The sequence below is a fragment of the Austrofundulus limnaeus genome, unplaced genomic scaffold, assembly GCF_001266775.1.
Source record: "Austrofundulus limnaeus strain Quisiro unplaced genomic scaffold, Austrofundulus_limnaeus-1.0 Scaffold176, whole genome shotgun sequence".
In the NCBI taxonomy this organism is placed as follows: domain Eukaryota; kingdom Metazoa; phylum Chordata; class Actinopteri; order Cyprinodontiformes; family Rivulidae; genus Austrofundulus; species Austrofundulus limnaeus.
The window spans coordinates 618,492-633,947 of record NW_013952578.1 but is presented as its reverse complement, the minus strand read 5'-3'; the positions used below and the strand labels follow the sequence as shown (position 1 = coordinate 633,947).

General features: G+C 39.7%; 1 protein-coding gene across 1 annotated transcript in view; it reads left to right on the top strand.

Moving 5' to 3' along the window:
• Positions 1–2,358: 2,358 nt before the first annotated feature.
• Positions 2,359–15,456, top strand: part of LOC106524099 (contactin-associated protein-like 4) — a gene marked incomplete at its 5' end in the record, with an annotated part of 134,188 nt that continues 121,090 nt past the window's right edge. The window contains 2 exon segments of the mRNA XM_014017758.1: positions 2,359–2,409; positions 3,390–3,630. Coding sequence (XP_013873212.1) covers positions 3,546–3,630 — 85 coding nt within the window.

Here is a 15,456-nt window from a genome sequence, read left to right as displayed (position 1 = left end):
ACCATCTTGTCTACGAAGGCTCATGAAGGACAAACTGCGGTGGCGGCGTCAAAAACGGTTTTAGTTGTAATACTGAAGAAATTTATAGTTATTACAGATTAGTACTGATATTAGAAACAACACTAGAGTATCAGGGTTTCCTTTTTATAATACTTTTATAATGTTTAATCTATTATGTGTTAATTGAAATAGAGTAGCTACATGTCCGAATCATAAACAACACATAAGTGAACCGTTTTTATAACATTAGGTTGAGGTTTTTGTCTGAATGTCTGTGATTCAGCCGTAGGTCAGTAGGGGGCGAACTCAGGTATTTAAGAATCGTGTATAAAAACATGTACTTCCTGATTGTGAGTCAGTGTGTGGTTTCCTGTCAGATCCGAATGGCATTAAATCCTCACTCCCAGAATTCTGGTTTTGTATGGTTTTATCTCGTCTAACAATCATCTTATTTAACATTGGTGGTTTTCTACTGACTTCAGTCTTTGAACACGAATATTCTTACATATAAAATGAAACAGGAGATAAGTTCTCCTTTTTTCATTTAATTGGTGCATTTTAAGTGTATTTTATTTAGTGGTTCATATAATTCTGCATTTATTTCTAATTATGTCAGTTTTGGGCCTCCGTACTACAGAAGCCTGATAATCATCTATTCATTCATATCAGGTGTGTTGGAACAGAAAAACAAGTAACACATGCAGGGCTGCGGCCCTCCAGGACCAGGAGTGCCCATACATGAAGTAGGTACTAAAAAAAGGCTGATTCCACGAACCTGGCCTAATGGAAATGACTTGGAACCATACCGAACCGTACCGACACTACACTAAGTGGCACTAGTGGGACACAGAACTGACTGGAACTGTGAAGGGCCAGGCTAAGATGGTGCTAAAAACGGGGGTGAATCTGTTAATTCGTCTTTAAGGTTGTAGAGCAGGATTAGCACAAAGGAAAAACCTGTGGGCCTTTGTTTCTCCTTCCTCGTCCCTCCAACTCTCAACAACTAAGCTTTTACCTGTTATTATTTTTCAGCATCATTAAAATAACTATCATCTCCTCACTGCATGTGGATAATGAAAACAGACTGCAAGAAGTCTGGATGTTTTCTTTAGGATGTTTTAAACTTTTCTGTTTAATGTTGCACAGACAGCGATGCCAAAAAAGTGAAATTTATTTGGATGGTTTTCAGGTGCAGAATCTTAGCCTGCTGATTAATATTTAAGAACCTGCAAAGTTTTGTGATTTCTTGAGTCTAACAAGATCAAATGAAGTTTCCTTTGGAAGAACCGGAGTGCAAATAATCCTCTTGGAGGATTTGTCTTAATACGCTTGTTTTGTGGCACAGCTCAATGTCAACTTTATGAGCCTGTTTGTGTCAAAAGTACCTTAAATTTGTGTAACTTCTGAAAATAGAACGATTCTTCTCACCCGATTCTGGGTCATGTGTGTCTTTCGAGTTTCTCCACGTGTAAACCGAAGGATCGCCGGGTGGGAAATGTGTTGTTTTGTCGTGGTCTCCGTTCTAAAGTGACCCTCTTCAAAGAGCAGCAGCAACACGCGACCTTGATACGAATCAGCGCTCAGAGAGGAAAAGATCAAAAGTTGTGTGGGTGAACACAAACAACTGACCCACCCACTCGTGACCTTCCCACATGGCTCCACTGCTGTTTCCACACAGCTTGAAGGATCTTTAGATTGATGTTTTCACAGGTATTCGCAGATGATTGACAGATAATGATGGCTGACCTACATCTGGCGTGTGGGTTTGACTGATCGGGAGCCAAATTATTTGGAAATTTCACTTTCCACCCAGCGAGGAGGCGTGCGGGGCTAAAACGTGCCCGATTCAAGACTGATGAGATGTCACACTTGAATATTCATAAACCCAAAGTTTAACTAACATCCTGACACTGAGTTCAAAAGCTCCAGTGTGATGATTGTTTTTTTTTTTTACTGTTTTTTCTCGAAAGAAATCTTCAGTTGGTTCTGCAGACGAGTCTTTGAGGTCAAACCCCGTCTTCACTTTCCTCAGAATTTATATTTTTATGTTAAATTTTATTTTGTCAAATTGTGCACAAAATGTTGCCTTTGTGCAGGATTTAAAATAAAGTGAATTTGTGTATTTGTACATCTTCATCTAGAAGTATAGCCTAAAAGTTCATTTGCATTATAATAATTTTTTCTGCTTTAGTTTTCTAGAGTTTTAGTGTTTCCCTGTGTGTTCTGTCATTCCTCTGGCCCCGCCCCCGCTCACCTGATTGTGTCTCCTCCAGGTGTTTCTTGTTGTCTCGTTAAGTTCTCCCTTCATATTCTGTCCTGTCTTCAGTGTTTGTCCCATCATTGTGCTGTTTTACTCAGCCAGTGTGGCGTGTCCCGTGTTCTTCGTGGTCCTGTTCTCCTTGTGATCTCGTGAGTTTTTTTATAGCTGCACAAACAGCCTTGTTTGGTTACGCTTTTTGGGTTTTCGCCTGCGCCCTGGGTTATTCTCGCCTGCATCCGCACAAATTTTGGATTTAGGGCCACATTTTGTGAAAACTTGAGGAATTGGTGCAACAGTCTGACTCCGATTAATTATTTTACAGCAAACTAGTGGAATAAAGAACAAAACCGTATTTGACAGGCCCAAACAGACAGAAACTGAATTTAGGCCATAAAGGTCACCTCAGCCATCAGAGAGACATTTTATTTTTCCTTAATCAGATAATAAAAAGAATAATTAATTTTATTTATTTTTCATTTAACTAAGAGTTCTCATGCATCTGATAATCAGAGACAATGCTTGTCAAAGTTACATAATAAAGGAGAACCTCTCTTCTCTCATTTAAAGATTATAAATGTGAATAAAAGAAAATATTGTTCCCATGTTCCTTTATGTTGTTTGACACAAATCATTGCCTGAAATGTAACTATGAAACATTAATGTTTTATTTGTCTGAATCATCCTACAAATGTTTTTAAGGAGATAATTCATTCTTACAGCATTCATCCTTTCAGGAGATTAAGATAAATGAGCAACAGGTCAACATGACATGTTTTTAATTTTCTAACATTTAAATTGAACATTTAGATAAAAATGAGCATAAATGTAAGAACAGTGAGCTAACAATAAAAAGCTAGAGGAAAGCTAAATGAAAATGTATTAGTTTTAACATTTTATTTTAGTTTCTTTTACAGTAGAGTTGCTTGTGTTTGGTTCTGGCAGCTCCTGAAACAGTTAAACTGGGTCTCATGGTCTGAAAGTGTGAAGCAGCTCTCTGAGCTTCTTCAGGGTCTCAGCAGGACAGGACAGCTGCTGCTGCAGTGTCAGACCTGCACCTGCAGACAAGCCTCATTTCTGTTTGTCTTTTTCTTTTTTTTTTTCTTTTTGCATGCTGCACTTGACTCGTGAGAGCATCCCCTCCTTCTCACGCGCTTCTGGCCAGCCTCCCCTCACTGCTGCAGGCTCAGCTGCAGCCGCAGCGCAGCGCACCGGAGCGGAGCTGGAGAGGAGCAGAGCAGGAGGTGCTGAAGGACGAGCGGGATCCTCAGCATCCTGTGCTTCCAACATGTCTCCGAGGAGAACAAAAGTCGCTGGGATTGTTGCGTTTGTCGCCTCCGTGCTGCTCGGCTCCTGCGGGACAGATGGAGAAGGTGAGCGGGTCTGTGCGCCTCTGGTGCTGTCCGAGCGGGGCTGCTCAGGGGGGTCTTTGTGGCTCGGCTTTACCCAGGCTGCTTTAAGGGACCTCTGACACAGAGCTATGGTTTGCTTAAAGTTTTAGGTAACTAAAAACAAGACTGAAAACGTATACAATTTGTTTATTTAATTATTTTCTTGTCGCATGACTGTTCAAACAAAAAATTAGCTCCTAAATTTATAATAAAACCGTGTTTTTTATTCATTAAGCATGTGAAAACACTTAGAGTCAATGTTTTAAATTGCTATAAGAAAGAAAAGGGGTTGTTTCCAAGTTATACCCGGTGTTAAAAATTCAAAATGTCAAAAACACTAAAATTTTTCTCCACTCCTATAGGGCTTAAATATACTTTGTATTTTTATAAGTAATAGCGAATAATGATGTTTGTTTCTTGTTTCATTATTCAGTATTTATCCAGGTTATGCTCAAGGTTACTATCAAACTCTACTGATCTCTTTAAAAATGTTTAAAACTGTACTGTTGATAGTTTCAGCTGGTGTGCATTAATAAAACTGTGAAAATGCTACACATTTAGTGTCTTATGCATATGCTCGGGGGATTTGAGGTGCAGTTGCAAAGTGATTTTAAACTACAACCCCTGGCAAAAAGTATGGAATCACCAGTCTTGGATGAGCACTCAGACATTTCATTCTGTAAAACAAACTCAGATCAAAAACATGATACAATAATAAGGTCATTCCAAAGTGCAACTTGTTGGCTTTCAGGAACACTCAAAGAAATGAAGAGAAAACATTGTGGAAGTCAGTGAATGTTACTTTTATTGACCAAGCACAGGGGGGAAAATATGGAATCACTCAATTCTGAGGAAAAAAGTATGGAATCACTCAATTCTGAGGAAAAAAGTATGGAATCACTCAATTCTGAGGAAAAAAGTATGGAATCATGAAAAACAGATCAACAAAAGACCATTCAAAATACATCACTAGTATTTAGTTGCACCACCTTTGGCTTTTATAACGGTTTGCAGTCTCTGAGGCATGGACTTGATGAGTGACAAACAGTATTCTTCATCAGTTTGGTGCCAACTCTCTTTGATAGCAGTTGCCAGATCAGCTTTGCAGGTCGGAGCCTTCTTGTGGACCTTTTTTTTTTTTTCAATTTCCACCACAGGTCTTCAATTGGGTTGAGATCTGGACTATTTGAAGGCCATGACATGGACTGAATGTGTCTTTCTCCAAGGAATGCCTTCACTGTTTTTGCCCTATGGCACGATGCATTGTCATCTTGGAAAATTATTTCATCACCTCCAAACATCTGTTCAACTGAAGGGATGAGAAAACTGTCCAAAATGTCAATGTAAACTTGTGYRTTGATAGAAGAATGAACCACAGTCATCTCCCCAGTGCCTTTGCCTGACATGCAGCCCCATCTCATCAAGGACTGTGGAAATTTGGTTGTCTTCTTCAGGCAGTCCTCTTCATAAATCTCACTGGACGGCACCAAACAAAAGTTCCAGCATCATCACCTTGTCCAATGCAGATTCTTGACTCATCACTGAAGATAACTTTCATCCAGTCATCCACAGTCCATGATTGCCTCTCCTTAGCCCATTGCAGTCTTGTTCTTTTTTGTTTAGGTGTCAGATGGTTTTCTTTTAGCTTTCCTGTATTCAAACCCCATTTCCTTTAGGTCATTTCTTACGGTTTGGTCACATACATGGCTCCAGCTTCCACCCATTTATGCTTCATCTGTTTAGTTGTACTTTTTCAGTTTTCAAGACAAATGGCCTTAAGTTGTTTGTCTCGATGCTTTGATGTCTTTCTTGGTCTACCAGTACGCTTGGCTTTAACAACCATTCCATGCTATTTGTATTTGGTCCATATGTTGGATACAGCTGACTGTGAACAGCGCACATCTTTAGCAACCATGCGTGAAGAGTTACCTTCTTCAAGAAGTTTCACAATCCTCTCTTTTGTTTCAAGAGATATTTTACTTGTTGGCGCCATGGTTCTTGCCACTCCTCTTCGTCCAGCAGCCCTCCAAGGTGTCATGACTGCAGGTGTTTTTAACTGCAGACTAACGAGCAGATCTAATCTGAGGCAGGTGTCCATTTAGGGAAAGGAAATTGACTGGGTGTGTCCTTATTTTCTACCTCCAGTTTTTCCTCAGAATTGAGTGATTCCATTTTTGCCCCGTGCTTGGTCAATAAAAGTAACATTCACTGACTTCCACAATGTTTTCTCTTCATTTCTTTGAGTGTTCCTGAAAGCCAACAAGTTGCACTTTGGAATGGCCTTATTATAGTATCATGTTTTTGATCTGAGTTTGTTTTACAGAATGAAATGTCTGAATGAGTGCTCATCCAAGACTGGTGATTCCATACTTTTTGCCAGGTAAATGTCTGAATGAGTGCTCATCCAAGACTGGTGATTCCATACTTTTTGCCAGGGGTTGTATTTTGCAAATGAAAACATTTGCAATTCTAAGATGTTGTTTTGGATCGAATTTGACCTCTGTGAATTACTTTTGACAGATACTCGATGGTGGATGTCTGCGCTAAGAGATATTAAATCCCACATTGTGCTTGTTTTATGTTATCCTTTTGAAACATTTCATGTTTTCTCAAAAGCGAAGCAGAGAAGGAGATCCACTGTAGTCTATCAGAAGAGATGTGGGAAAGATCCACCGTGGGGAGATGACTCTGCTTCTCCTGCTCCAGTTTTACACTCAAATAGGTTCCAGAAAAAAAGAAAACTGAAAAGTAGGTTCTTGAGTGAGGGGATGGTTTAAAAGGAAAACCACTGAAAATAACTTATTTAATCATCGCTGGGATAGATTTGTTAGATCTCCAATTCCCTGCTGTTATGGAGCCTCTGAGTGTGTGAGAGCTGCTCGTTTTCTCACGGGAGGTTTTAATGAATCGCTTCAGGATTCGCACCATTGAAGTGGCTCAGTGAGATCTAATGAGTGTCCCTCTTACTGTAATTACTGTATCCGAATGTTTTCACACGTGTTAAATCAACCAGTGACGGGACAAATCGATCGGTGTGGATCAATGGATGGATTATGGTGGAGAACATAAAACAGGGGACATCAAGGGGGCTGTGATTTCTCAGCTGTATTGATTGTTTGAAAAGATAACAGCTTTTAAAAAAAGAAGGGTTCCATCGACTGGAATTGACCCTAAATCATATTAAATCAATACATCGTGTTTCATCAGACACATTTTTTATGCCACACAAAGACAGACACAAAACATTACATAATCCCATTAAACTGGTCGTTTTACTTAATTTATACTGCTCGTATAATTATGATTATAACAACTTGTTTTCTGAACAGATGAATCTAAGGTAACATTTTCAGCTCTGTTAATTCATATGATTCATTTTATGTTGCATTAAATATGAGACAGGAAGCTGAAACGATGTATCCCCCAGCATCTTTATCGTTATTCTTTCTTTACACACACACACACACACACACACACACACACACACACACACACACACACACACACACACATCCAAACCTAATCATCGTCTGTTCTGCGTCATGATGTTTCTTTTCTGACATCTTGTTCCTCACAGATTCCAGACTATTTATATTCTAACAGGTTTGTAAATTCACTTTTTATGCTCTTTGTCTATAAAATGGCAAAGATAAAAATACTTTTTAGGATCTTGCTGCACGTTTGAAGACTGTATTTATCAAATCAAAAAGAAAAAAATAAGTAGGTCCTCTGGATGGGTTCTTTAATGAAATGTTTCGTCTCTCCTCCAAGAAACTTCTTCAGTCTGAGGAGTTTCAGGTGAAATCAGCCTTATAAGCTCCGCCTCCACATGGTGGACAAACAGGTTGGTCATATGCAAAAGAGGATCATCAGCCAAACAATAGGTCGTTGGTGCCTTAACTATTGTTCATGGAGGGTCATGTACCCCATCACCTGGCTATCTTTGGGGCCCTGATTCACACCTTTTGCTCACAGGAGGCGGAGTCATACTTGCAATGACAGCATTGTAGGAGGAGGACAACTGAACATGAAGGCCTCCACCTCTGTTTAATGATGGACGGTTTTTCTTCACAAAAATGGCTTCTTTTACTCCTCTCTCAAACCAACGTTCCTCTATCAAGGATGAGAACATCTTCTCTGAAAGAGTGACCACTGGTCTGTAGATGAGTGTAAACTGCAGAGTCCTGGCCTGTAGATGAGCGTAAACTGCAGAGTCCTGGCCTGTAGATGAGCGTAAACTGCAGAGTCCTGGCCTGTAGATGAGTGTAAACTGCAGAGTCCTGGCCTGTAGATGAGCGTAAACTGCAGAGTCCTGGCCTGTAGATGAGTGTAAACTGCAGAGTCCTGGCCTGATGACATAGCTTGTCTCTGCTGGCTCATTCTTTTGAACAGTGGCTGTTTTGTTTCCTCGATGTATAACTGATCATAATCCTCCTGACACTTAACAGCATACACAATATTACTCTGTTTGTGCCGGGGAACTGGATCTTTGGGATGAACCAATCTTTGTCGTAATGTGTTTTGGGGTTTGAAAGCCACTGGTACATCATGTTTAGAGAAAAAACGTCTCAGTTTCTCTGAAACACCCGCAAAATATGGAATGATGACTGATTTGGGTCTGTATTTATCAAACTTCTTAGAATTACTCTTAAGAATGCTGTAAAGAATGGACTTAAGAGTAAAAAGATATTAGCTAAAAGCCGAGACTAAAAGTCAGTTATCAAGCGTCTCAGTATCACTTTAAGCAAAGAGTAGGAGTGATTCTTAAGTGTCAGACTTAGAGTTGATTTACGAGTCCAGCATGGACCAATCACTGCATTGGATTTCATGTTCAAGAAGATTATCAGAGAAATGTCAAGATAAAACTGTGAAAATCCCAGGATAACGTCACATTCACAATAATGTTCATACATGTCACATTGTAATGATTGTCATAAATTACATAAAATGTCTTCATTTGCATCATGAATATAAAGACAATATTGTGGATTACTTATTTTCAAAAATTTAGCTTAAAAGTTTTTTATGTCTCAGAGCCTGAGGAAATATTGAGCTTGTACCTCCCCTTCCCCACTAAACTGCCTGCAGACGAGACACACACACACACACACACACACACACACACACACACACACACACAACACTGCTCCAACACTAGCCGGTGTGCACTTCATAATTGTATCGTGTTGAGAGATACTACGGGCTGTTTTAATGAAATATACAGAATTTGTGTAGTTTGAGTCAAAGTAATTAAATGAAATAAAAGAAAAAAAATCAATCCCACCATTTTTTGGGGGGGGGGGGGGGGGGGGGGGGGGGGGGTATACATTGTATCATTTTCTCCAAAAGCCACACAGAAATTTCCACCTTTTAGTCCAACATTATGATGATGATGATGCCTTCATTGTCATCATTGGGGCGGCTGTGGTAGAGTGGTTTGGGGAGTGGACCTGGAACCAGAAGGTCGCCGGTTCGATTCCCGTCCAGTCGACTCGGTCGTTGTGTCCTTGGGCAAGACACCTTACCCACCTTGCCTACTGATGGTGGTCAGAGGGTCCAGTGGCACCTGTGTATGGCAGCCTCGCCTCTGTCAGTGCGCCCCAGGGCAGCTGTGGCTACAATTGTAGTTTGCCAGCATCAGTGTGTCAATGTGTGTGTGCATGGGTGAATGTCTGCAGTGTAAAGCGCTTTGAGTGTCTTAGATGGATAGAAAGCCGCTATATAAGTACACTCCACAGTCCATGATGCCTTCATTGTCATTGTACGGAGCACAATGAAATTACATTTAAGAACACCCATTTCAAGAAGACACACATGACAAAAAAACATAGGGGAATAGGTGTACGGGTCATGCAGCAACCAGCAGGGGTCATGCTACCTTTAAAAAGAGAACCGGAAAAAAAATGCACTGGTAATAATTTTTCCCCTTCTTTCTTTTGTATTTCATGACTAAACCTGTTTTCCACACCTTATTTTAGTTCCTTTGTATTATAACTGAGAATAACACTCAGGTGGGGAGCAGCTGTGTTCTGTCTTCTGAGTCCATTTCAACCCCCCTAACCACTTAACAGACCTCTGGAGCTGTCTTAAATATCTGGGAAAGTAAACTGGCCTTTACACTTAAGTCTGAGGAGTAAATCTAAGAAATGTTCAACACTTAAGTCTAAAATTCCACTCTAAGAAGTTTGATAAATACAGGTGCAGAGCTTCTTCCAGAAGTACAATCTGTTACTGAAGTTGACACCCAAGTGTCAGGATTGTTCCCAAATTATTCAGTTGCTATTTCTTCTGCAATTAGCGGATACTATTATTGAGAAATTAGGATTTGTCAGTAAATTTCAGCAAACCTTAAAACAAAGAAAAACTGCAGACTTTGCTGTGAGGGGGAAAAAAAAAAGCAAAAACACCATGAAACACTTAAATAAAGATGCTAAGTTGACACAAAAGGAGCCCAAGCTGAGAAGTGAATCCTGTGAGGCAGCGGTGCAGCGACGAGTTTTATCCGACAGAAATCAAATATACAGAAGCCAGCATAGACACAGTGACTCCACTGATCTGTTTTCTCTGATTTAGTGGAAGTTTTATTCGATATAATCAGACTAGGTTTGTGAGTTTTTAGAGATTGACCTATAAACAAGCTATTTCTAGTTGCATAAAGACACATGTGACAAGTTTTAATTAGCATCTTTGGAAATAAGAAGTGGCTTTCAAGGTCAAATAAAATCTTGATTATGTCAGACTGAGTTGTCAAGTGAAATTTAATTTAATCTGTAGTTTATAATGGGTGAGAGTGGGGCATTGATGTGGCCAAACATGCTTCATTTTGCAGCGTGTCTGATTAGTTAGCTAAAAAAAGGATCATAACTGCAAAAGACAACTTGTTAGAAAGTAATTTGGACCGACATTTGAATAAACGAGGTTTGCTTTCATTTTTAATAAGGAACGTCACCTGTCAGGATCTGTGTTTTGTTTCATTATTTATTTACTTGCTTTCTGAGATCTGGGTGTTTTCTGCTTGCCAGTGTTTTTCCCCCCTCCTACTGTTCAGCTCCTGCCCCTCCTCTCACCTGATCCCCGTTGTCTTTCCCCCAGGTGTCGGTGCTTCTTTGTAATTAGTAACTCCTTAAAATCTGTGTCGTCCTGTCGGTGCCTTGTGTTTTCCATGACTGTTCTCATTTGCTTCCCTTGTGAGAAAGACATTATCTTTGAGTGGTTTTCCGCTGCTCCTGTTTGCGTGATAACCAGTATGCCACCATCAGTGTCCAGCTCCAGTTTGTATTTTTGACCACTTTGCTTCAGTTGGGATTGTTGCACTGGCAGAAGCAGCAGGATTCTCTGGGTAACGCTCTTCTCAGCTGGTGAGACTGGTTTGGATTTTTGATTATTTACAAGCTGAGACTGTTTCGGGGCGGCTTTAAGGTGTTGTTTTTTTGGATGTGCTCAAAATTCATCTCTTCTGGTGAACAGCTAGACAGAAAATACGTTTGGAAAAAAATATGGGAGAGAAGATGATTTAAATTTGGCCCTATCTCCCTGCCTCATAACAGGCCTGTCTCATCAGAATTTATTGCTTTTCAATAGGCAGCTGGTTTGCAGTGAGAGAGCATAAAACCATTGGAATAAATTGATTTGAATGTGAGAGACGTCTCGTCTGCAAACGTTTCCTGTCCCTCGTGCCTCGACACGTGACGGTTCAGAGCGGGTTGAGGTCAGAGGAACCTCATGTAGGTTAAACTGACTTTTTTATGCCATGTTTTCAGTGGACGATGAGTCATAAAAACTTTACTAATTAAGTCAAGGTTGCGTAAAGGTAGCAGCGGCTGGTAAAGACTCATGAGTCTAGATTTATTAATTCAGGGACAAATACTTGGACGATAAAAGTGACAGAGAGCTGTAGTCCATCCATCTGGCTTTTTGTGACCTGTGAGATTTTGTGTTTGCCCAAGGCCAGCTCCCCTGAGAAATCTGCCTCTTTAAAAACGGATTCATTAATCAAGCAGGCCTGTCATCATATCAGACAACTTATCAGGCCAAGAATTGCCCACATTTGCCTATAAGGTCATGATTCATTGTCACTTTATGTCAAAAAGTAAAAAGCCAGCGATGGAAACATAAAAAAACCCACATGGATTCATGTTTATTATGTGTCCAGTTTTTAATGGTAAGCAGCATGGAAAAGGTCAATATAAAGGACATGTGGTTCTGTACTGAAATTCAATTTAGTGGTGAGTGAATTAGAAGCATATGACAGTGGTTGATGTATGTGATCAATAGTTTTCACAGCGTTCTTACAATTCTGTAGTTTTTTTAGGTTTGCTGCTCTGTTCGTCATATTTTGTACATTCTGAGCCTTAGAAACAATAAAAATACAGTCAGGGCTGTACTAATTTTTATCCAGTTTAAGTAAATGTGTATTCAGACCTGGGTAGTAATTTACTTGAGTAACTTTTTGGAAAAAATTATTTATATTTAGTATTCTGTTCTTTTTTACTTTTACTTGAGTAATTTTATTCTTTCTTACTTTTGTTGTACTGTGATTTGTTGTTACTTGAGTACAGTTTTGGGATACTCTACCAACTGTGAGTAACTTGTTTTTACAAAAAATTTTACCATTCAAAGACCTGCAGTTTGTTAGTTTCATAAATTTCACATTGAAACTGACTTAGAAAAATGTTTCTTTTCCCTGAATTTATTTTGTAGTTGTTATTTATATCAATTATTTTCATTTTGATCTTTAAAATATCAAATTTTCTGCATAAATTTTATATTTTGGTCCATCTGAAAGAGAAAATTAACGTGTTTATTTACCTTAGTACGTGTTTGAACCAGATAGAAAATACACCAATATATGAACGTTTGAATGTGAAAAGAGTTCTGCACAGAACGCTTGGTCTGAAGGTAGTTTATTCTCAGTTTTGCATTCAGCCCCCAGTTTATGAAGTCCCTTCATTATATCATCTTCAGGACCTGACCCCACCTATTTTCATTGCGTCATCAAAAGGGCTACACTACTGCTTGGGTCAGGTCCTCTTTTTCCTGTTCTAGTGTTAAAACAACGGTTCAAGTGTTGAAAGTATTTTCAGGCATGTGTCTTATCTATAAGTACCTCCTGCACTGTGTAACTATAATTTATAGCCACCCAGACCAGTTTGTACACAAAATCATCAATTTAGTCACAAAACTAGTCACACAACAGTTCATAAAAATATATCATTGTTCACCTAAGTAAAGACTATAAAATGTGTGGTGCTTTTAAAAGTCAGTAGTAAACAACTCCAAAAAAATTCTTCACATCTGATGATGTCATTTAAAAATATTAAATGATTGATGTCTTGATCAGTTACTACTTGAGTAGCCTTTTTACCAAATACGTTTTTACTCTTACTTGAGTCATTTCATGGTCTGCAACTTTTTTCATTTTACTTGAGTAAAAATATGGTGAAGTAGTGCTACTCTTACTTGAGTACAATTTTTGGGTACTCTACCCACCTCGGTATGTGTAGGCTGGTCTCAATTCATGGGTTGCAGCCGACATAGACCGCGGCAGACGACCACAGTCTACATAGGCTGTATGCCGCTCGTGTCAGCTGCTAGCCTAGTTTCCCTTCACGGCTCCGTCTGGGATTTCTTCCAAGGATTTCTTTAGGAGAATTTCGTTTGGGCCAATCAGAGAACAGAAGGTGGAGTTTTGAACGACGTTGATTTTCTGCGCAGTGTCTGCTAGTTAGCTTAGCAATGGCAATGGAGGAAGTGAATGAAGCCAGTCTGTGTTGATAAGACTTCCAAATTAAAATAAATTTGTCTGACAAAGCAGCAGCTCTTATTTATAGCGTCTCGTTCAGCTCGGTACTTCTCTCCTCTCAGTGGGGTTGTTTACAGCGCACGTAATTTCCGGTTAGCTTCTTAGCCTAGCCTCCTTCACAGTGGAGCTAACAAACACAAACGTCATGGCCAACCAATCCAATCATTTTAAACTTTAGTAGAGGCCACGCCTCCAGTAAGAATCGCTTCTCTATAGCCGAGAGTCCAGACCCTATGAAGCAAAGTGAAGGACAAGGGTCTGGTTTTTACCAGGCTAGTCGGCTGCATAAACAGCTGAGATGAGACGGTCTAGTCTACAGAAGACGTATGTTTGCGTGACCGCATGCTGCCTCGTTACCATGCTGATACGCTTTTTTTCACATCACTTCAGTTGTTTTTTTGTCAACTTATAACTTCACAATATTTATTTTTATTTTTAAAAAAGTTACAAATAAATAAGTCAAATGCATTAGTAATCTGAGTTTAGCTCCAATACAAGTGTGCTTGTAACTGCATTTTATTTAACATCTTATTGCAAAAAAACTTTCTTCAGCTAAGTTGCAAAACTTACGTTTTTCGGTCCGTGATAAATTTATAAACTTTGTCGTTAAAAATATAATCAATAAAAAAACCTCTTTCTTTGTTTTTCTGTTTAATTTGCGGTGCAATGAATTCTGGGATACCGTCGGCCACATAGTATACTCAGATGCAGCAAATGTATTTGAGGTTTTGTCGGCTGCATGAGTAGGCGCCCACAAACTGGGACAGCCTACATCCCACGTCGGCTGCAACCCACGATTTGAGACGCAGACCCAGTATCAGCCATGGTGCCAGGAAATATCATCTGTTCATTTCTTTCTTTACTTGCTTCGTCAAAATGACAGCTCGAACCACAACACCGACGTGAAATATGTTTAATTGAAATGACTTTGAGAAGTTTATATAAAGATTCACGTTGCTGAGAGGACAAAACTGATCGTGTGGAAAATAAGACAAGGCCTTTGAGCGGAAAGTTATAAAAAGTAGCTAAAGTTATTACAGAAAAGTGTTGTGGAAGATGCAAAGAGAGGAAAAACAAAGGAGGAGAGCTGGAGGGGTAGAAGGACTTAAAACAAAATGAACCAAAAAAACAAAGTGGAGGAGTTCGGTTCAGTGCCCTGTGTGAACATTTATTGCCGGTGCCCTCCATCTTTGAGTCATGCAGTGACACTCCCAACTCCTCTCATTTCACCCATCAGCGGACCTTCTTTGTGTGTATGTGACATGTGATGCATCGGCCCAGCTGCCCTCATCTCCCCGTCACACGGCTGCAGCTCTGCGGCGCACAGGAACACAAGTTTTAGAGCTGAAGTTCTGTTCTCCTGCAAACACTACAAACTTGTGTCGTGCAGCTCAGATAAATGTGTCATGCACTTTTTGTTTTTTGTGTCTTGACTGATTGATCAGTTCAGTTCACAACAGAAACCATTTTAGGGCACTGTACATGCATTATAGAATGCTAATCAGTAAAAGTTATCTAAGTTTGTAATGAGAGTAGGAAGGAGAGATTATATTTCTCCAGTTTTGGCTTCTCTTCACTGGCTTTGTCAATTCAGAACAGAATTTAAAATATTACTCCTAACATACAAAGCTCTTAACAACCAAGCTCCATCATATATTAAACATCTTATTGTTCCATACTTTCCTAACAGAGCACTTCGCTCTCAGACTGCAGGTTTACTTGTTGTTCCTCGAGTTTCTAAAAGTAGAATGGGAGGCAGAGCTTTCAGTTATCAAGCTCCTCTCTTGTGGAACCAACTTCCAGTTTCGATCCGTGAGGCTGACACTCTGTCTACTTTTAAGATTAGACTGAAGACTTTCCTTTTTGATAAATCCTATAGTTAGACTTAGGTTTCCTGAATTATTCCTTAGTTCTGCTGCTATAGACTTAAGGGCTCGACACACGGGAGGCGACGTCACTCGCTCTCCATTCATTTCCTATGGAGCCTGTGCGGTGAGGCGACAATC